General features: G+C 47.2%; 1 protein-coding gene across 4 annotated transcripts in view; it reads right to left on the bottom strand.

Moving 5' to 3' along the window:
* Nucleotides 1-22944, bottom strand: part of gulp1a (GULP PTB domain containing engulfment adaptor 1a) — a 392227-nt gene that overhangs the window by 85097 nt on the left and 284186 nt on the right. For all 4 annotated transcript variants that reach the window (XM_060928939.1, XM_060928941.1, XM_060928940.1 and 1 more), the window contains one exon: nucleotides 14218-14287. In XM_060928939.1, coding sequence (XP_060784922.1) covers nucleotides 14218-14245 — 28 coding nt within the window. In that variant the 5' untranslated portion in view covers nucleotides 14246-14287. The remainder of the gene's footprint in view (nucleotides 1-14217; nucleotides 14288-22944) is intronic.

Raw genomic sequence — 22944 nt, 5'->3', positions numbered from 1 at the left:
AATAAGTTTTACAATTTTTGAAGTGAGTGATGGATCGATAAGTTTAGATGTGTTCAGTATTTTCTTATCTTCAGACATAGTGTAGGAGACGTTTCTTTACCTGCTTGATAGTTTCGACTGAGACTCCAATCTTCCTCAGAAGAGTCATTAGTCCTTAAATTAAGTTCATTATAGACGTGAACTTAAAATCATTGTTTTATTTTATGGCCTGGGTGCCCTGGCTTTTGGCCTTCGTGCCCTCAAAAAATTGACAGCACAAAAGGCCAAGTGGCCCCGCCCCTAAAATGATGAAATTCCAGGCCTGGTCAACACTATTAGTTTGGTAGTTGAATGTCTGTAAAATGAACCTTATCAACATTCTTAAATAACATGAGAGTAAAATAATAGAATGGGTGCAGGGGTTAGCGACATTAGCATGTTTTGCTAGTGGAAAACATACTTTACATCCATCTGTAATGTGGCAAACGGGCATGTTTACAGTGTGTGGATATGTACATTAGTGTGTGTCACTAATAGAATGAGCATGCCATTTTTCTCCCAGGGTGCACGCTCAACGGTTGCCATGGTAGCAGAACGGGGGGTGGGGTGAGCATTAACTCATTATCATTTAAAAGAACAGGCGTCCAAACCGGCCATTCTAAACCAGGATGTTTAGCCGGGGTGAGAAGGTGCTCTGGTGCTTTATCCTCGTGGTATTTTGAACAAAGCACATCGCAGACATTTCATTAAGACCTCAGGGAACTGTCTCAACTTGGAGAAAAGGGCTATAATACATCTCCTTTAAAGTCAACGACTAAATGTCAAGTCCACAGTTAAACCACTTGGAAGTGTTGGAAGAGAGTGACCCCTAAAATGCAGCACCTGAACCTGAATTTCACAAAATGATGATTAGAACTGCAGTTGGTATCATCTGATCTGGTTAAAGGAGATCAGAATCAAATTATTGCCAAAACTCTGAGCAAATTTGAAGAAACTCAAAACACTCTCCATCTACAGTACCTTGACAAAACAGCGAGAGTTCCATATCAGTGCATTTTTCAAATGGGGAAAATTGAGCTGAGTTGAGTTGAGAGTACCAAGCAAAACATTACTAATGTGAGGCGGGAGGAAGGGGCAGAGCTTCCTGGGGGTTTGTTCATATTGGCAAGTTCCGATCACCAACACAATGGCCAATCATTCCGGATGCGTTGGTCCATCTGCCATTTTTACTGGCGGAGGGAAAAGCAAGACTGCTGTTTTTGGGCATATATTCGAGTGATTCTTGGGTCCTTCAAATACAGAGCTTTGAAGCAACATGTGTAAATGTTGTCAGGCCTTGACACATTCGTTTAAATATCCAGTGACTGTGGTCCGTCCCACAGTTTGAACACCTCTGCTCTAATGGACCACAGAAACTATACTGTGAGCCAAAGCAAAACGTTAGAGAACATTAGTACTGTATTAACATCATGAGATGGAGATCAATGACATCTAGAGCCTTTTCCAGCGTGCTTATGTGTTGAAATCGGAATAATGAATTGTAACATTATGGAAGCGTTATGACAAGTTTCAGATGATCTACTGCCACGAGGGTGGATATATTTCATGCACCAGCTCTAATAACAGCCATTATAATGCAACTCATCGAACCCTCAACATCAATCTCAGTTTTGAGAATGCTATTTGCACTGACAGCCAGAAAGAATGAGCTTGATGATGTATATACATACAATATACAATCACTGGCCACTTTATTAGGTATACCCATACACCCACAGCAGCACGATGCATCAAATCACGCAGATACAAATCAAGAGCTTCAGTTAATGTTCACGATGTTCAAACATCAGAACGGGAAAAACTGTGATCTCACAGTGAAGTGTGACTTTCTTTCTCTCACTGTGGTATGGGTGTTGGTTTGATCCAGATGGACTGGTTTGAGTATTTCAGAAACTGCTGATCTCCTGGGGTTTTCACACACAACAGTCTCTAGAGTTTACACAGAATGGTGCAGAAAACAAAAAACACTGAGTGAGTGAGCGACAGTTCTGTGGGTGGAAACAAACGCCTTGTTGATGAGAGAGGGTCAGAGGGAAATGGACAGATTGAGCAGTTTGAGCTGCCAGGAAGGATATAGTAACTCATATAATCACTCTTTACAACCGTGGTGAGCAGAAAAGCATCTCAGCATGCAACAGCAGAAGAACACATTGGGTTCCACTCCTGCAGCCAAGAACAGGGACCTTAGAACCAACAACAAGTTCCTATTAAAGTGGCTGGTGTGTGTATTAAAAAAAAAAAAAAAAATTATATATACACACACACACACACACACACGACTGTATGTCAGTGGAGAGATGCGGCTGTTCATCCAGAGTCCTCATTAAGGCTTGTTAAGATGCAAAACATCTGTAGACTTGATTTATTAATTCTTGGGCCAATCTAAAGCCTCCTGTTATGACCTTATTATGTCATTAGCTGTTACTATTATCATCACCATTGTTGTTCGTCGTTACAATCCATCTCGACTCCCTCACTGGGTTTTAATGCTTAATGCTATAACAGAGTTCATGGCACATCCTGAAAGCAAAACATACTCCTGAACATCTGACATACGAGTAAGAGACATTAAATCACAAACCTCCCATAGTGGCACTAATTATTTTAAAGGAACACGAGATTATCACTAATCACACTGTTCCTCCATCATTATTTTGCCCTGTAGTCATAAAGGACTAAATTGTGACAGCATACATTAAGCGAATACTTTTCAACGGTGAAACCTCTGATCACGTCAGGGCCTTTTTATGTTAGCTTTCGGGTTTATTATGCTCTAAATCATCAGCACTCTGGTAATTTAACATTCTGTGTGTGCTAATTGGATGCACAGCTCTCGTAAGCTGTTTTCCAGACTCGGTGGTCAATTAGTCCTTTTTGTGATCAGACAAACAGCTTTCTCGTTCCTCTCCTGCTCCCAGCAGGCCGGAGGACCAGCGAGGGGAATTAGCACCAACAATTAAAGCCCTTCATAAATTATGGAAGAAAATGCATACAGACATCTGAAGTTTCTTTGACTTAATGAGGCATGGAGCAAGGCATTCTGCGTACGAGGTGTGTGTGTGTGTGTGTGTGTGTGTGTGTGTGTGTGTGAGATAAGGGCGGTTTTAAGAACCATTTTCAGGGCATAAAATATTATTATTATTATTATTATTAATTTTTGGATCAATAATTTTTGGTGCTTAAATGAAGAAACAAGAACTGTGGGGCAACGGGGCGTGGTCAAGTGTCGGTCTGTGAATAGAGGGCGGAGTCAGGAAAGGTAAGTGGTAGTATCACTGCACCTGATGTGAATTAACCTGTGTTTGTGTGTCTCCTCCAGTGACCACGCCCTATAAAAGGAGAGAGAGAGCAGAGACAGGGGGCTCTCTCCCGACCAGAAATGTGTGTGAGAGAGTGAGTGAGCCATATATATATATATATATATATATATATATATTTAAAAATAAAAAGTTTGTGAGAACTCAGTTCTGGCCTGCCGTGCTTCTGTGCTCCATCCACCTGCTCTGATTCCACAGTGGTGCCGAAACCCGGGACCAGAGCGCAGAAGGAGACAACCCCGTGGAGTCCTCCCCCTTCAAGGACCTGGTCCATGCCCTCACCACAGTCCAACAGAGCCAGCACCAGGTACTGATCGCCCTCCAGAAGGAGCAGGAACAATGGTTCGAAGCCCTGGTGCTGGCGCAGCAGGAAGATCGCCAGGCGTTCCAGCAGCTGCTCGCGTCGGCGGGGTCCACGACCACCACCGCCGCGGACCCTCCTCACCTCACCCTAACGAAGATGGGTCCGCATGATGACCCCGAAGCCTTCCTCGCTGTCTTTGAGCAGGCAGCAGAGGCGTGGGGTTGGCCGGTGGAACAGCATGTGGCGCGCCTCCTTCCCCTGCTAACGGGCGAGGCGCAGCTGGCCGCGTTGCAGCTCCCTGCCGACAGCCAGCTGGTCTATGAGGGCCTCCGCAGGGCCGTCCTCCAACATGTTAGTCGCACTCCAGAACAGCAACGTCAGTGCTTCCGCACGGTGTACCTGGAGGAGGTCGGCCGGCCGGCCGGCCGTTCGTGTTTGGCCAGCAACTCCGGGACACCTGCCGGCGGTGGCTGAGGTCCGACAACCGCAACGCTGAGGGAATCATCGACCTGGTGGTGCTGGAACAATTCGTCACCCGACTTCCAGAAGGAAGAGAGGAGTGGGTCCAGTGCCATCACCCGGCGTCGCTGGATCAGGCGATTGAGCTGGCGGAGGACCATATGGTGGCCGTTCTGATGGCAGAACAGTGTGTCTCCTCTTCTCCCCTCTCTCCCTCTGCTCCCCGTCCTCGCCCCATTTCCCCACCACGGAGGCAGGGGCCGACTCCACCCCAGCCAGCCAGCCGCACCCGCGGTGCCCTCCCGTTTCCTACTTCCTTGTCTGTGTCTTCTCCCCCTCAGGTGAGTGATGTCCAGAACACCGGTGCAGAGGGAGAGCCTGGGCCGGTATGCTGGCGCTGTGGGGAACCAGGGCACCTCCAGCATCAGTGCTTGGCGATGGAGGTGGGCGCGGTGGTCCGGATCCCCGACACGCCAGGGACTGCCCTTAATCGGGCCGGAGCGTATCACATACCGGTGAGTATCCAAGGGGATACGTATCAGACTTTGGTGGACTCCGGCTGTAATCAGACCTCAATCCACCAAAGACTGGTGCAAGACGAGGCAGTGGGGACAGAACAATTGGTGAAGGTGTTCCCGGAAGTCCCGGAGTGGCATTGGCGGGAGCGGCTGTCACAGAGCCATCTACGTCATCACCACATCAGAGTGAGGAGGAGCCTGCTCCTCCTCCCTCTCTCGGGGATTCCCTTGCGGATTTCCCATTAGAGCAGTCGTGAGACGAGACTCTGCAGCATGTGTTTGACTAAGTGAGAGTAATCAATGGTCAAACTCTCCAACCGAATGCCACACCGCCCTTCCCCTATTTCTCCATTATTAAAGATACGTTATACTGAGTGACACAGGACACTCAGACTAAGGAACCAATAACCCAGCTTTTAATCCCAAAGAGCCGCTGGGAATTCATATTCCAGGCGGCTCACTTTAATCCCATGGCCACTTGGCCACTTGCCCACATGCCCACTTGGGGCAGGATAAGACACTAGCCCAAATAATGTCCTGGTTCTATTGGCCAGGGATTCACGGCGATGTCCGTAGGTGATGTACGGCATGTCACAAATGCCAGTTAGTAAATCCCGCGGCCATTCCAAAAGCGCCTTTGCGCCCTCTGCCATTAATCGAGACCCCGTTCGAAAGAATTGGGATGGATCTCGTCGGGCCATTAGATCGGTCAGCACAAGGATATCGCTTTATTTTAGTTCTGGTGGACTATGCAATGCGATATCCGGAAGCAGTTCCTCTTCGCAATATCTCAATGTGTAGTATTGCAGAAGCGCTCTTCTGCGTCATCTCCCAAGTCAGAATCCCCAAAGAGATTCTGACTGATCAAGGCACTATGTTCATGTCACGCACACTGCGCGAACTGTATGGGCTACTGGGAATTAAGTCTATCTGCACCAGCGTTTATCACCCACAAACGGATAGCTTAATCGAATGGTTTAATCGCACCCTCAAAAATATAATTAGAAAATTTGTAAGCAAAGATGCATGTAACTGGGATAAATGGCTCGAGCCCCTGTTATTCGCAGTGCGAGAGGTCCCGCAAGCCTCCACGGGGTTCTCCCCGTTTGAATTATTATACGGGAGTAAGCCGCGTGGCATTTTGGATGTGCTACGTGAAAACTGGGAGGAGGGACCTTCAACTAGTAAAAACAAAATTCAGTACGTTCTCGACCTGTGCGCCAAACTCCACACGCTCACGCACCTAACCCAGGAGAATTTGTGGCAGGCCCAAGAACGTCAAGTCCGTCTGTATGACAGGGGCACGCACCTTAGGGAGTTCACACTGGGAGATAAAGTACTCGTGTTGTTGCCCACGTTGAGCTCCAAATTGATCGCCAGGTGTCAAGGACCCTTTGAGGTCACACGGCGAGTCGGGGACGTTGACTATGAGGTGAGGCGAACGGACAGGGGTGGGGCATGACAGATTTACCACCTCAATCTGCTAAAACGTTGGAACGAGGAGGTCCCCGTGGCGCTGGTTCCAGAGAAGGCAGAGCTGGGGCCGGAGGTTCAAAAAGGAAAATTGACATTGCCCACCGCTCCGGTCCCCTGTGGAGACCACCTCTCCCCAACCCAGCTCACGGAGGTCGCCCAGTTACAGACAGAATTTTCTAACGTGTTCTCGTCCCTGCCTGGCTGCACCCACCTCATAGAACACCACATTGAGATGCCCCCGGGGGTAGTAGTGTGCAGCCACCCTTACCGACTGCCCGAACACAAAAAAAAGGTGGTTCGGGAAGAACTCGAGGCCATGCTCGAAATGGGCATCATCGAGGAGTCCCACAGTGACTGGAGCAGCCCGGTGGTCTTGGTTCCCAAGGCCGACGGGTCAGTCCGGTTCTGTGTGGACTATAGAAAAGTCAACGTGGTGTCTAAATTTGACGCGTACCCAATGCCTCGTATTGACGAGTTGCTCGATCGACTAGGCACGGCTCATTTTTATTCGACACTGGATTTGACAAAGGAATATTGGCAGATCCCCTTGACTCCTCTATCCCGAGAGAAAACGGCCTTTTCCACACTGTTTGGCTTACACAAGTTCGTCACACTTCCTTTTGGGCTGTTTGGGGTGCCCGCTACGTTCCAGCGGCTTATGGACAGGGTCTTCCACCCCCACGCCACCTACGCGGCCGCCTACCTAGACGACATCATTATTTACAGTAATGACTGGCCGCGGCACCTGGAACACCTGAGGGCCATCCTTAGGTCACTGAGGCGAGTGGGTCTCACAGCCAACCTGAAGAAGTGTGCGATTGGGCAGGTGGAAGTACAGTATCTGGGTTTCCACTTGGGCAATGGGCAGGTGCGTCCCCAAATCAATAAGACAGCAGCGATTGCAGCCTGCCCGAGGCCCAAGACCAAAAAGGGGCTGAGACAGTTTCTGGGGCTGGCTGGCTACTATCGTAGGTTTATACCTAATTATTCGGACGTCACCAGCCCGCTGACTGATCTCACTAAAAAGAGAGCACCAGATCTGGTCCAGTGGACAAAGCAATGCCAGCGGGCTTTCTCTAAGGTAAAGGCTGTACTGTGTGGGGGGCCACTGTTACACTCCCCTGACTTTTCTCTCCCCTTTATTTTGCAGACAGACACGTCGGACAGAGGGCTGGGGGCTGTTCTGTCCCAGGAGGTGGAGGGGGAGGAATGTCCCGTGCTGTACATCAGCCAGAAGCTGTCGGTGCGTGACGGCAGGTACAGCATGATAAAGAAGGAGTGCCTAGCCATCAAGTGGGCGGTCCTCGCCCTCCGCTACTACCTGCTGGGGCGCCCTTTCACCCTCTGTTCAGACCACGTGCCCGTGCAGTGGCTCCACCGCATGAAGGATGCCAACGTGTGGATCACCCGTTGGTATCTGGCACTCCAGCCGTTTAAATTCAAGGTGGTCCATAGGCTGGGGGCGCAGATGATCAGGGCGGATTTCCTCTGTACGTCGGCTGCAGGCCGGACAACAAAAACATCAACCAGAACTGAAATGTGACTATGTGAGAGAGGACCGACCTCCACGACAAACTGTTTACAACAGGAACATCAACAAAGGACTACATTTTGTTCCCTGAGTGAAGATCGACCCAAAACATCAATCAGAACTGAATTCGCATGATAAATGAGAGGAGATACAGTTCTAGTCAGAAGGAAATGTGTTAATTTGACCTGATTACTGATTTGTTAGCAAAAAATTGACAATACAGTGATCAAGTGTTGTGCAGAAGATCAAGTTCTTTCAAATAAAACAATCAGAACTGAAATCCAGTGAGAACTGAGGGTGTAAACAAACTGTTTACAACAGGGGAATGAACAAACAAATGACCAAGTTTTGTTCCTCAAGGGAAGATCGACCCAAAGCATTGATCAGAACTGAAATTGGATGATAAATCAGAGAGGAGATGCAATTCTAGTCAGAAGCCTAGAAAATTCATTAATTTGGCCTAATTAGTAACTCCTTAGCAAAAAATCTGACAAAACAGCAACCAAGTTTTGTGTGGAGTGATGAAGTCTTTCAAACAAAACAATCAGAATGGAAATCCGTGGAGAACTGACGGAGGAGATACGATTTAACTGAATTGTGGACGATGGACGCCACACCATGGAAACAGATCATCGACCTTCTGGACAGGTGAACTAATAAAATCTGGTTAGGAAACATTCGAAACTGTCGGCCAACAAAGTGAGCCGTTTGGGAAATGAATGCTTTTTTTTTCTGATCCATCTGTAGGTCTCTGATTAGCTAAGAGAAACTAGGAGTTCATTTGTGCCATCAGAGTTTATTGACGTTTTTGTTCACAATATCACCCTGATCATTGGCACTTGTGTCCTGTCACCTACCCCCCCCTTTTTTTTTAACGAGCAGCAGTAATTGCTCAATTATGTTCAGTAATGGCAAATCCATGACGACCTGCCCATTGGTCTTGAAACCCGCTGACCTTAAAATTCCTGACCTGCTCATTACTCCACATTAATAATTCTGGATAAAGACAAAGTGAATCTTCTTCTCTGAGATTTACGCCACTCTAATGTGGCATTCAGCTCGACGGCTGTAATGATGAAACACTACATGATGACTCTGCTGACTTCAGGTGTGCATCTGAAACATCAGAACATCGACTTTCTTCCAGCGTCATCTTCATAATGAGTCCAACTCGTTATCTCCCTCATGAACCGAGTGCTAATGAATGCATTGTCACATAACGGTGAGCGCTTTCTCCTTCTCTGTAAATGTCACTCTTGTTGTGGTGGTGAAATGGCTGGCTGGACTTTTGTCCCTCAGTGAAAGGGCTCTGAAGGCTGTTTTCATGCCATATTGACCAGGGTGGTGTCGTGGTGTGTCTGAGAAACAACACGGCTCTGTGTGCAGGGATCCGAGACAGCAGTGATGTCCGTGTAAGACACCAGGACACAGTCCACTGCTGGAGTCTCGAATACCAACCACCGTTTGTACCATTTATACCCACGGGTTTCACACATCACTGAGTTTTACTGACTGCGTTTTTATATTTAAACTCATTCCTAATCATGTACGGCATTTTCCTTATCAATTATGTTTCTCACTAGTAATTAATATTCATAAGGCGGACTTCTAATCCTTATCAATATTTATTCTTCTGAATGACCTGTTGGTAAGGAATGTAACTGAAGAGGAAGGCTTTTCAGAATCAACAGATTCAAATGTGCATCTATTTATATACACTATTACTATCGATATACAGGATTCATTTCCTTTTTTTGGCCATAAATGTTTACATGGCATTCCATTAAGACTAGAGCAGGGCTCGACATTACGCTTTTAATCCACAGCAAGATTTTTCACTTGTCATGACCATAAACATTTTATTACCATGCATTTCCTCTTCAATGAAAGGAAAGTGATTAAAAGTTTAGCAACAAGCAGGTACAGTATAGTTATAACAAGACCATCAATGAGGGCGTAGCTCGCTCCGGCTCCGTCTAGTCCCGAAGGAACGATCTGAAGCGGGCCACCTTGCACAATAAATGTTGTAAGCTCTATACACCACAGTATATACAAGCTATAGAAGCGATATCCACCCTAGGAATCCCGACCTATTTACCAGAAAGAATCCAAAACGGAGAGGAATTGACCGAGAAGAAGCGATTTTTGTTGAACTGCTCATTAAGGCTTAATTAGTCCATAACTTCATTAATAATTGTAATGAAGCAAATCTGGGTAGAAGTTATATGCACCCTTGGCACCCCTACCTTCATACCAGAAAGAATCAAAATCAGTGAAGAACTGAGATGGAAGAAGCGATTTTCGTGAAACACGGATGACCAATGACACATGATGGCATTAAACTCATCACCTGTCGGCCAGATAAGATAATAATCATTCCACTTTAATGATTTATAATTTTTCAAGAAAACTCCAACTTTAACTGTAACAATAAACAGAAACGGTCCAAAGTCCCATTATGGTGCGTGTGTGTTCTAACCCATTCCCTGATCTGCAGTTTTAAGAGTTAGAGTCACCCAAACTCAAAAGTGCTGGAGGAAATCAAGTGAAATCCTGATTAATCCAGTCAAACCTGAAGTATAAATTAATTTAAAGAAGAAACCTTTATTTGTCACATGCACACTTCAAGCACAGTGAGATTCATCCTCTGCATTTAACCCATCTGAAGCAGTGAACACACACACACTCAGAGCAGTGGGCAGCCACACCAGAGCGCCCGGGGAGCAGTCAGGGGTTCAGTACCTCGCAAGGGCACCTCAGCCCAAGGTCGCCACACGTCAACCTAACTGCATGTCTTTGGGGGAAACCGGAGCACCCGGAGGAAACCCATGCAGACACGGGGAGAACATGCAAACTCCGCACAGAAAGGCCCTCTCCGGCCGCTGGGTTCGAACCCAGAACCTTCTTGCTGTGAGGCGACCGTGCTAACCACTACACCACCGTGCCACCCAAACAAATGAAACGAGTTGGACGTGATGAGTGGGACGGAATCACGCTGCGAATGAAAACAAACCGTGAGTGAGTTCGGCACTGTCACAAAATTCCCCTGAAATATTTTACGATGATATTTGTTACGGTTAATGTGAACCATACAAAAGAAAAATACAATGAAAGTCCAAATTAAATGAAGATTCACCACAGATATTTATTTTATTGAGGTATTTGATCACCGCTTCTCCAATTTCAATGAATTCAGAGTCTAACTAGAAAAGCACTCGGAGAGCACAGACCTCCGCCAAGAATCCTTTCAAAAAATCCGGGATCCAGAAGGTGATCCGGATCACCGCCAAAATTTAATGGATTGTTACACTTGTGCCCAGTCACACTTCTGGAAAAAGTTTCAGAGAAATCAATTAATTACTTTTCCCGTAATGTTGCTAACAGACAAACCAACCAACAAACAAACAAACAAACAAACAAACAAACCAACGCTACCGAAAACATAACCTCCTTGGAGGAGGTAATAACTAGAATGCATTTCCGGAGAAAATGCGAAAGTGTGCTTGCTCAGGTGCGCCGCCATGGCGACCCGGCAAGAGAGGCGACCGCACGCCCACACGACAAGTTTTGTGTCAACACGCGAAAGTTTGGCCAAGACACAAGGCGGATTCTCATACGGAGATGACAGGCTGGCAAGGTTCTTTACAGGGACATCCCAGAGCATCACTAATGGCCCTTTTCCACTACCCTTTTTCAGCTCACTTCAGCTCACTTCAGCCCGACACGGCTCGCGTTTCGACTACCTCAGAGCAGCACGACTCAGCTCGCTTCAGCCCTACTCAGCACCCAAAACTCGCACGGTTTTGGACTGGGGCTGAAGTGAGCCCAACCGAGCCGAGTGGGGCTAGGGGCATGAGGAGACACTCCCCTGTGCACTGATTGGTGAGGAGGAGTGTCCTCACATGCCCACACACGCCCCGCGAGCACGCTGGGATCTGTAAACACCATAAACCCGGAAGAAGAATAATTACGAAGCCTTATGCGCCTCGCCTCATCTATACGCTCTTGCCAGTATCTGTTGGCGTTGTCGGTGACAACAAGCCACAGCACCAAGACCAGCAACACTAACAACTCCATGTCCTCCATGTTTATTGTTTACTATCTGGGTCGTGAGACTACCGCTTAAAAGGTCACTGATGTCACTGTTTGCGCCGCTTAACGACATCACGTGACGTCCACCCACTTTCGCTAACTCCACCCAATGTGTCCACCCACTTCCAGCCAGCACGGTTCAGCGCGGTTGTAGTTGAAATGCAACCCCAACAGCCCCGCTCAGCTCGACTCAGCCCAACTCAGCACCGCACGGCTCAGCCCAACTCAGCACCGCACGGCTCAGCCCAACTCAGCACCGCACGGCTCAGCCCAACTCAGCCGCATTGGTAGTGGAAAAGCCCCATAACATCAAGATTAAGATGTAATTCTAAATCCGTAAAGAGATATGACCCAAAACACGTTTTTTGCTCATTGTGGTGCCCCTAGTGACCAAATGACACCAAATTTGATGAGGGTAGTTTGGATGGTGTCCAAAGTCATGCCACTAAATATGGTCTTGATATGTCAAAGCATTTCCATGATATGAGCTCACTTCCTGTTTGGTGGCTTCGCCATCGATTTTAATTGGCTGCCACGGGCGAACGCTTGGATGCATGAGAGCAAAACAAATAGCATTCATTAGGCATGGACTGGAGATCATGTGTGCCAAGTTTCATGATGATCTGACAAAACATGCGGCCAGGGTCACTCTACCTTCACTTTGGACAAAATTAAAAATAGCGGAAAATCTAATTACCCGGAGAATGATGTCAGAGGGTGCGTTGGAATTATCTAGCTCCAAGGATTCCAACGGCACCAGACTTATGAAAATCGGACATACGGATCAAAAGTTATGTGCATGAACACATGTAAGAATGTGATCAGTTGGTGGCGCTAGAGCGTGAGACGTACCAACATGAAACTTGATGACATCAATCAGGGTCCACTCCTCTATCAGTGTACCAAGTTTCATGACTTTACACCTTACGGTTTGGCCTACAGAAGGAAAAATCTGTTTTTTGCGTCGCGCGCCCATTCATTTCAATGGGGAAAAAATTAATCCTTTAAAAAAATCCGGGATCCAGAAGGTGATCCGGATCACTGCCAAAATTTAATGGATTGTTACTTGTGCTCAGTCACACCTCTGGAAAAAATTTCAGAGCAATCTGTTCATTACTTTTTCCGTAATGTTGCTAACAGACAAACCAACCAACCAACAAACAAACAAACAAATGCTACCGAAAACATAACCTCCTTGGCGGAGGTAATAATCCATAATTAGATATTACGCCATGGTTATTTTTACACGCACACCTGCTGTACTGGGCTTCCCTGGAATTTTGTAAACAGTAACACGACCGGATCACTGAGGGGATTGAACTGGTTTTGTTGGGACTTGAATATATACTGTATTTAAAAAAAAAAAAACCTATAAAAATGGTGATTTTCAGCAAATATTCAGTTCATCCTGTCGGACAGACAGATGCACATTTGACTTGTCCAGACCAAATGTTTGGTTGTCCCAGACAGTCGGACTACCATTAATGTTGAGTTTTGTAGAGGTGTGCATCAGGACTGGGATTTTTATTTTGATGTGGGTAAGCGGTCAGATATGAATTTTGCAGACAAAGGAAGAGTACGTTTATCATTAATTCATCCTTAGTAACTGCCTGGTCAGGGTCACAGTGGTTTAAATTCGGCTACAAGGTTTTTTGTTTTAGTTTCTTACATTTAAACAGTTTTTGAGAAAACAGTAATGCTCGATAACTTCCTCATATGAGGAAGTTAATGTCTTAAAAGCATGAGGGAAATCAGGGGCATGCTTTTGTACTAAAAGAAAAATGTAAAAGCATGTTTTTAATGCTGTCCTGAGGAAAAAAGTGCTGTGAACATTATCTGTAAATTGGAGGATGGCTGGGTATCAGAGAGATTATGGGGAGTTCTGGACTGAGGCAAGAGGTTTAACTCACCATTTCACAGCAGAGTTTTATCACATTATACAAGTTATATAGAAGGAAATCATGCGGTGACCAAATGCCACGTTTATTAAAATCAGGAAAATCTGAGGTGCAAAATGAGAAGAGGAAAAGCTCCCACATCAGCTTACTCTCTGATTACAGATTTTACGTCATGAGAAAAAGCCCGGCGAGCCTGAATGACCCTGAACACAGAAAAATTTAGTGGTTTATACAAAGGCACCTGAGACCCAGGCAGAGTTTGAGCTCACCAGAAAACGAAGGCATTCATTCATTTGGGAGAGATGGATGAGAACAGGCAGAGGGACATGCGTCAAGCTGTTCGGTGTGGACGGTTGGTGAAAAAAATAACGAATAGCATCGACAGAAAGGTGAATGACAAACGAGAGAGAGAGAGAGAGAGAGAGAGAAAGACAAACATTCTGCATCATGCCTCGTTTTTCTTTGCTGGGGTCATGGTGCTTTAGCACCTCCAGAGTGTAGGGTCCCCATGACATTCAGAGATGCCGTGATGGAGTGAAAAGAGCAGTAAAGGGCACGGGAGAGAGCCGACACAATCACTCACCCTTTTTCCTGTTAAAGGGACGGCTCATGCTGGAAAATGTGCAATTTCAAGCTGATCGTGTCACTTGAACCTGGAGAAACGAGAACAGACATCGCAAATCAAATGACGAGCACTAAATTTGCAAAAAAGGAAGGTTTTTTAAACAAATCAGAGCAAAGCAAGGGGAAAAAAAACCTCCTGAAACATTAATCTGTGGAACATTATGCAGCATAAGATTATACATTTATTTATTAGCACCCCAAAACAACCTAAGCATCACAGCAAAGTGTTCCTTTTCCTGATTTCATACACCATGTTATCCACATAACTTGATGCATCAAGAGAGAAGCAATTACGTAAATTAGCCTGAGTGTGAAACAGATTCATCAATCGCTTACACTTTACTGGACAGGTCTCTTCCCATGTGGTCTGGGTGTTGGTTTGATCCAGATGGACTGGTTTGAGTATTTCAGAAGTTGCTGATTAGCCCAGGAGTAATAGGGTTATACCCGGAACAAATTAGTAACAAGCTGAAAATTTCAGAATATGTTCAGAATTCCTTTAGGAATAACATACTAAAAGTCCCCGGAAATCCCCCTTGTGCTCTCTGAGAAATTCAAGATGGCGTCCAAAATGGCCGCCAGATGGAGATCTGCCCATATCTCAGGCCCAAAACAAAATATTAATGCAATTAAAAGGTCAGAATATATGTTTTGTAGGGTAGGAGAGTAAATTCCAACGTGTGTATTAATTACATTGTGTATTAACATTATATAATAACAATGTACACATTATTATAACAGTATATTTGTGTATAGTGTGGATCCATTGGTTACTCGTTCACGCCGTATCATCCTATTCTGTTCACAAAACAACAAACACAATTACTAGGGGTTGGAGCACTTATTTTCATTAATATTAATTAAAGTAAATTGGTGGTGTAAAATGAAAAATGGCATGTTAAAAGGTCATGCTGAGTTCAGTCTGTTAGGACTAGGACTGTTTTGGCCTCTAGAGGCCGCTGTTATTTCCTTTTCATGTCGTGTTTATTTTGGCCTCTAGAGGCCGCCACTGTTCCTGTGTCTTGTGTTTGTGTTAATTGCCTAATTATCTTCACCTGTGTCCTTAATTAGTTTGTCTATTTATACCCCTGAGTTCAGTCCTCTTGTCACGGAGTCTTTGTGCTGTTATGTTTATCTCCAGTTTCCTTTGTACTGTGTTTTTTGATCTTCTTAGCTTTTGAATTTTTGCACTTTGCTTTTCTTTTTGATTATACTCTTTGGTTTTTTTTTTGTCTTTTGTTTTGCCCTGTATATAGTGTATATAGTTTAAATAAACCTTTTGATTCTTTTTCTACTTCCGCCTCACGCCTCTGCATTTGAGTCATCCCCCTGGTGGCCTAGTGGGGGTTTGCTGGATTATCACACCAACGAACCAGGTTCGAATCCCAGCAAAACCCTAACAGAAAGACTCCGTCATGACCGACTCAGCAGAGGCTGCTTCAACTGTCTACCCGGCCAACCTTCAGGGAATTATGGCAGCTTTGACACGCTTCGGAGCGACCATGGACGCTCATGGACGTACGCTCACCAGCCAACGTGAGGCCCTCGCTCGCCACGAGGAACTGCTTCAGCAAATTGGGAAAACCCTGGCACAGCTGACATCTCTGCCTGCATCTCCTGCTCCTGATCCAGCTCCCACTCCTGCTCCAGTGCCTCCTGCAATGCTGCCTTCTTCACCTCGCGAACCCAGCCTTCCTGCACCACAGAGGTATGACGGCAAGCACAGTGAGTGCCGAGAGTTCCTTACCCAGTGTCAACTCACCTTTGAGCTTCAGCCTACCACCTACACTACGGATCGCCGCAAGATTGCCTTTGTGATCACCTTATTAGCTGGTAAGGCGCGAGCCTGGGCTACTGCTATCTGGCAAAGACAGGGACCTGAGTGCTTTGATTTCCAGCTGTTTTCTGAAGAGATGCTTCGGGTCTTCGATCAGGCAGACATCAGTACCGACGCAGCCCGAAAGCTCATGTCCATCCGGCAAGGAGGAAGCGTCGCAGATTACGCCATCTCGTTCCGAACACTCGCAGCAGTAAGTGGATGGAACGAGACTGCCCTGGTGTCAGCCTTCCACCATGGTCTGTCTGACCCCATCAAGGACGGTCTGGCCTCTATTGGATGCCCAAGTGACCTCGAAACCCTCATCTCACATGCTATTCGTCTGGACAACAGGATGAGAGAACGCCACCAGGCCTTGAGCCCCCCCAGCCTCCCTACCTCTACCTGGAGACCGTCTACCTCCTTCAGTGACTGTCCAGAACCCATGCAAGTGGGTCGTACTCGCCTCTCTGCATCTGAGAGGGAGCGCAGAAGGAGGGACAAGTGCTGCATCTACTGTGGCAAGCCTGGTCACTTCCGAGCATCATGTCCCGAACTCTTGGGAAAAGGACCGCCCCGTCCAGCCGAGGGAGGGTTGTGACGGGGCCTACCCTCTCTCCCGGACTCCCTGGCCAAGGCATCTACATCCCGGTCTCCATCTCCTGGGGTGAGTCTGTCCATTCTTGTCAAGCTTTGTTAGACTCAGGGGCGGCTGGGAACTTTATGGATATTCACTTCGCCCAAAGCATCAATATTCCGACTGCACCTCTTGAAGTCCCACTGTCTGTGTCTGCCCTCGATGGCCAAGCGTTAGGTGATGGAAGAGTCACCCAAGTTACTTCTCCAGTTTTCCTCCAGTCTCAAGGTCACAAGGAAGAAATATCCCTGCACCTGATTCCTTCACCTGAGTTCCCAGTTATTCTAGGCCTTCCTTGGCTTACTCGCCACAACCCTCGCATAGACTGGGTAACAAGCCAGGTTGTGGAATGGGGCCCTGCATGCCATGCCTCTTGTCTGCTCTCTAGCTCTCCTGTGTCTCCTGCCGAGCCCCCTGATCTCACCGAGTTATCTCAAGTTCCCACAGAGTACTGGGATCTCAAGGAGGTATTCAGCAAGAGCAGGGCCGCCGTTCTTCCTCCGCACCGGGCCTACGACTGTGCCATCGACTTGCTCCCTGGGACTACCCCTCCTCGTGGCAGACTGTTTTCACTCTCTCAGCCAGAACGCAAGGCCATGGAGGAATACCTCAAAGATGCCCTGGTCTCTGGGTTTATTCGACCCTCCACTTCACCTGCTGGAGCCGGCTTCTTCTTTGTCGGCAAGAAGGATGGGGGGCTCCGACCATGTATTGATTACAGGGGCCTGAATAAGATCACTGTGCGCAACCGATATCCCCTTCCGCTGATGTCCACAGCTTTCGACCTGCTCCAAGGCGCCACCGTCTTCACCAAGTTGGACCTACGGAACGCATACCACCTCATCCGTATCCGACAGGGAGACGAGTGGAAGACTGCCTTTAACACCCCGTCTGGGCACTACGAATACCAGGTGATGCCCTTCGGACTCACCAACGCACCAGCTGTTTTTCAGGCCCTAATCAACGACGTCTTAAGGGACATGATTAACCTATACGTTTTTGTCTACCTCGACGACATCCTTATCTTTTCCAAGACCGTGCAGGAGCACCGCCACCATGTCCGCCAGGTTCTCCAGAGGCTGCTACAGAACAATCTGTTCGCCAAGGCCCAGAAATGCGAATTTCATGTTCCCGAGGTCTCCTTTCTGGGATTTATTGTACGGACAGGCCAACTCCAAATGGACCCTGCCAAGACCCTGGCCGTCCGGGATTGGCCTACTCCCAAGTCCGTTAAGGAGGTTCAGCGGTTCTTAGGATTCGCTAACTTCTACCGCAAGTTCATCAGGAACTTCAGTTCTGTGGCAGCACCCATGTCAGACCTCACCAAAGGGACAGGTGGATCTTATGGCTGGTCTCCTCAGGCAGAAAAGGCGTTCAAAGACCTCAAGGACCGCTTCTGCACGGCACCCATTCTGGTTCTCCCGGACACCTCCCAACCATTCATCGTGGAGGTGGACGCCTCGGACAGTGGTGTCGGCGCGGTGCTCTCTCAACGTTCGGAAGGAAAGCTGCACCCCTGCGCTTACTTCTCCCACCGCCTGAGTCCTGCTGAGTCCCGGTACGATGTGGGGGATCGAGAACTGCTAGCGGTCAAACTGGCCCTTGAGGAGTGGAGGCACTGGCTGGAGGGAGCACAACATCCATTCCTGGTTTGGACTGACCACAAGAACCTGGAGTACCTCCAGCAAGCCAAGAGACTGAACCCTCGACAGGCTAGGTGGGCCCTGTTTTTCAGTCGGTTTGACTTCACCCTCTCATACCGCCCCGGCTCCAAGAACACCAAACCTGACGCACTGTCCAGACTGTTCTCTGCCACTAACAGGGAGAATGAAGTCGGGCCTATTATCCCTGTGTCCCGGATTGTGGCCCCTGTCCGCTGGGGTATTGAGGAGGCTGTCCGACGAGCCCAACGCCAGGACCCCGGTCCTGGGACGGGGCCACCAGGCCTCTTGTACGTCCCACATCAAGCCCGGGCCAAGGTTCTCCAGTGGGGTCACTCTTCCCCTCTCACCGCCCACCCGGGAGCTCGGAGGACCCTGGACTTCCTGAAAAGACGCTTCTGGTGGCCTAACATGGAGAAGGAAGTAAGGTCATTTGTCCTGTCCTGTGAGGTTTGCACCAGAACCAAGAACCCACGACAGCGTCCCCAGGGTCTCCTGCATCCTCTGACCATTCCCCGGCGTCCCTGGTCCCACGTGGCAGTCGACTTTATCACGGGTCTCCCTGAGTCACAAGGTAACACGGTCATTTTGGTCTTAGTTGACAGATTCTCCAAGGCCTGCCACTTCATACCACTGTGCAAACTCCCCTCTGCTCTTGAAACTGCGAAACTTTTGTTTAATCATGTCTTCCGAGTCTTTGGTCTTCCACAGGACATCGTCTCAGACCGAGGGCCCCAGTTCTCCTCCCGAGTGTGGCACGGGTTCTGCAAGGTCATCGGAGCCACTGCCAGCCTCTCCTCTGGGTTTCACCCACAGTCCAATGGTCAGACGGAGAGGCTCAACCAGGACCTGGAAACCACCCTGCGAGGCCTGGCTATGGATAACCCGACATCGTGGAGCACCTGGCTGCCATGGGCGGAGTACGCCCACAACACCCTGCAGTCATCGGCCACCAAGCTGTCGCCATTCCAGTGCCAATTCGGGTTCCAGCCACCTCTGTTCCCGGACCAGGAGGAGGACGCGGGGGTGCCCTCGGTCAACCAATATGTGAGACGGTGTCGCAAGACCTGGAGCAAGGTCAGGAAGACCCTCATACAGACCTCCAGAACCAACCAGACTCAGGCCAACCGCCATAGAAGACCTGCACACGCTTTCCGCCCTGGGCAGCGTGTTTGGCTGTCCACTAAGGACCTTCCACTGCGGGTGGAGAACCGCAAGCTTGCTCCTCGCTACATTGGCCCCTTCAAGGTGGTGCGCAGGGTGAACCCTGTCTCCTACCGGCTCCAGTTGCCCCGGACTCTGAGGATCAACCCCACTTTCCATGTTTCCCTGTTACGGCCCGTACTGACGTCTACGTATGCCCCTGCCCCTAGGAACCCCCCACCCCCCCGCATCTTCCAGGGGCAGACTGTGTTCACTGTGAATCGCCTGCTTGACTCCCGCCGGGTCCGCGGCGGGTTGCAATATCTGGTGGACTGGGAGGGCTATGGTCCTGAGGAGCGCTGCTGGGTTCCTGCTCGGGATGTCCTTGATAAAGAACTATGTCGGGACTTCCATTCGGCCCATCCGGATCGCCCTGGGAACGTCAGGAGACGCTCCTAGGGGGGGGGGTCCTGTTAGGACTAGGACTGTTTTGGCCTCTAGAGGCCGCTGTTATTTCCTTTTCATGTCGTGTTTATTTTGGCCTCTAGAGGCCGCCACTGTTCCTGTGTCTTGTGTTTGTGTTAATTGCCTAATTATCTTCACCTGTGTCCTTAATTAGTTTGTCTATTTATACCCCTGAGTTCAGTCCTCTTGTCACGGAGTCTTTGTGCTGTTATGTTTATCTCCAGTTTCCTTTGTACTGTGTTTTTTGATCTTCTTAGCTTTTGAATTTTTGCACTTTGCTTTTCTTTTTGATTATACTCTTTGGTTTTTTTTTTGTCTTTTGTTTTGCCCTGTATATAGTGTATATAGTTTAAATAAACCTTTTGATTCTTTTTCTACTTCCGCCTCACGCCTCTGCATTTGAGTCATCCCCCTGGTGGCCTAGTGGGGGTTTGCTGGATTATCACACCAACGAACCAGGTTCGAATCCCAGCAAAACCCTAACACAGTCATTTTAAAAAGGTCATGCTGAGTTTAGTCATTTTTTGTCCGAACACGCTGGCATTGCTAGTAGTAAAGACTGGCGCTAGAAACTCAAAGATTAATTTTTTTCCACCCTTAAACAAGCTTGAATAAATTCCCTACTTCATTAATGGTACAACAAAGGTCCAAGCATTACAACTGAGGCACTGAGAAGTGTTTAAGTCTACTCATTGTTTATAAGCAAGAGCTTTTATTGAGGCAGACCTTTTTGTCATGAAAGTCGGCGGAATGTTGAAGAAGTGTACTGAAACAGCTTGCCATTGTAGTTTTAGAAGATAGAGTTCTCAAATTTAATTTCCCTTTAATATTTTATCAAAGCTTAAAGATGCACTAAATATTAAGGAAATTGATGTCTAATTGTCGTCTTACATTATGTTCATGTATGTAGGTAGCCTACTAAGCTAATCTGTCAATCATGTCAACCATCAAATTCCATGTAATTTCCACATTAATGACCTTGTAATCTTGGTTAATTTTAATTTTAACAGTGTGACAATGGTGAATTTGCATTGCTTGTATGAGAGAACATATAATTTAACATTTTAATTGCATTTATATTATGTTTTATCCCTGAGATATTGAAAAATCTCCAATCGGCGGCCATTTTGGACGCCATCTTGAATTTCTCAGAGGGCACAAGGTGGATTCCCGGGGACTTTTAGTATGTTATTCCTAAGGGTATTCTGAACATATTCTGAAAAATTCAGCTTGTTACTAATTTGTTCCGGGTTGGACTCAATTGTGAGCTAATGCTCTTGGGCTAGATCTCCTGGGGTTTTCACACACAACAGTCTCTAGAGTTTACACAGAATGGTGCAGAAAACAAAAAACACTGAGTGAGTGAGCGACAGTTCTGTGGGTGGAAGCAAACGCCTTGTTGATAAGAGAGGGTCAGAGGGAAATGGACAGATTGGGCAGTTCGAGCTGCCAGGAAGGATATAGTAACTCATATCACTCTTTACAACCGTGGTGAGCAGAAAAGCATCTCAGCATGAAACAGCAGAAAAACACACTGGGTTCCACTCCTGCAGCCAAGAACAGGGATCTTAGAACCAACAACACGTTCCTATTAAAGTGACCGGGAGTGTAGATTGTAAAGACACTGAAAAATGATTTTGGTATAGTGTGTAAAATCGATGATATTGATCACTGTCCTGGAGTGAAAACATTCCTTAACAGATAGCTGTCCATAAAACGAATCACTATTCCAAACGAGGGATTTCTCTTGATTCATTTATTTAACAGATTAATATTACACTCCGTTATCACTGTATGAGAAACAGATTGTGTGGAAATGCACGAAGAGTCAACGTGCTATTTTAGTCTTTTATTTTCACCATCTTGACATGCTGCACTAGCGTAGGAGTTCAGCAATAAAAATGGACACGTTTCCTTGTCCATCTACCTCCGCTAGTTTCTTGAAAACCTGGAGTGATTCTGACTCAGTGGAACAACAAGACATCAAGGAAATGCACATGAAAATATCAAATTATTATCCATACAGGACACTTTTTCAGTGGAATAAAAACGTGTTCTATTCCCTTCTAGCAGGTTTCATTCATTTGGTTTGATAGCATGCAATATTGTTAGCATATCGCTTATCCTACATGTATTACGTCACTCTACCCAATGGAGAATGAGCGTTGAATAGGGTTTACGATATTGCATGGTTGTCAAGACATGACGTCACGTCGGAGACGTAAAACTTCCGTGCTAGCGAGCGACTGTGACAATTTGTAAACAAACATGGCCGCCAGGTTTGCTTCGTTAAATACGGAAGATTTTGAGAGAATTTTGAAAGAGAAAGACGCGTTGAACACCCGAAAGGAATGTGCATGTATTATAATAATAATAATAATAATAATAATAATAATATTGGCGGGGCGGCACGGTGGTGTAGTGGTTAGCGCTGTCGCCTCACAGCAAGAAGGTCCTGGGTTCGAGCCCCGGGGCCGGCAAGGGCCTTTCTGTGTGGAGTTTGCATGTTCTCCCCGTGTCCGCGTGGGTTTCCTCCGGGTGCTCCGGTTTCCCCCACAGTCCAAAGACATGCAGGTTAGGTTAACTGGTGACTCTAGATTGACCGTAGGTGTGAATGTGAGTGTGAATGTTTGTCTGTGTCTATGTGTCAGCCCTGTGATGACCTGGCGACTTGTCCAGGGTGTACCCCGCCTTTCGCCCGTAGTCAGCTGGGATAGGCTCCAGCTTGCCTGCGACCCTGTAGAAGGATAAAGCAGCTAGAGATAATGAGATGAGATGAGATAATATTGGCTGGATTTTTCCGTGGTCTATCAGATATATTCCATTCAGCTCCTCGTCTTTGACTTGTTCAGTATCATGCTCGCTGAATGGAATAGATCTGATAGACCACGAAAAAAAGCCAGACAATATTATTTAAACATCATTAAATCTGGACTCCAGGGTCACAGAAAATTCACAACGTCC

This window comes from Neoarius graeffei, chromosome 9 (assembly GCF_027579695.1).
Source record: "Neoarius graeffei isolate fNeoGra1 chromosome 9, fNeoGra1.pri, whole genome shotgun sequence".
In the NCBI taxonomy this organism is placed as follows: Eukaryota; Metazoa; Chordata; class Actinopteri; order Siluriformes; family Ariidae; genus Neoarius; species Neoarius graeffei.
The sequence above is the reverse complement of the archived record's forward strand: the minus strand, read 5'-3'. Positions and strand labels throughout refer to the sequence as shown.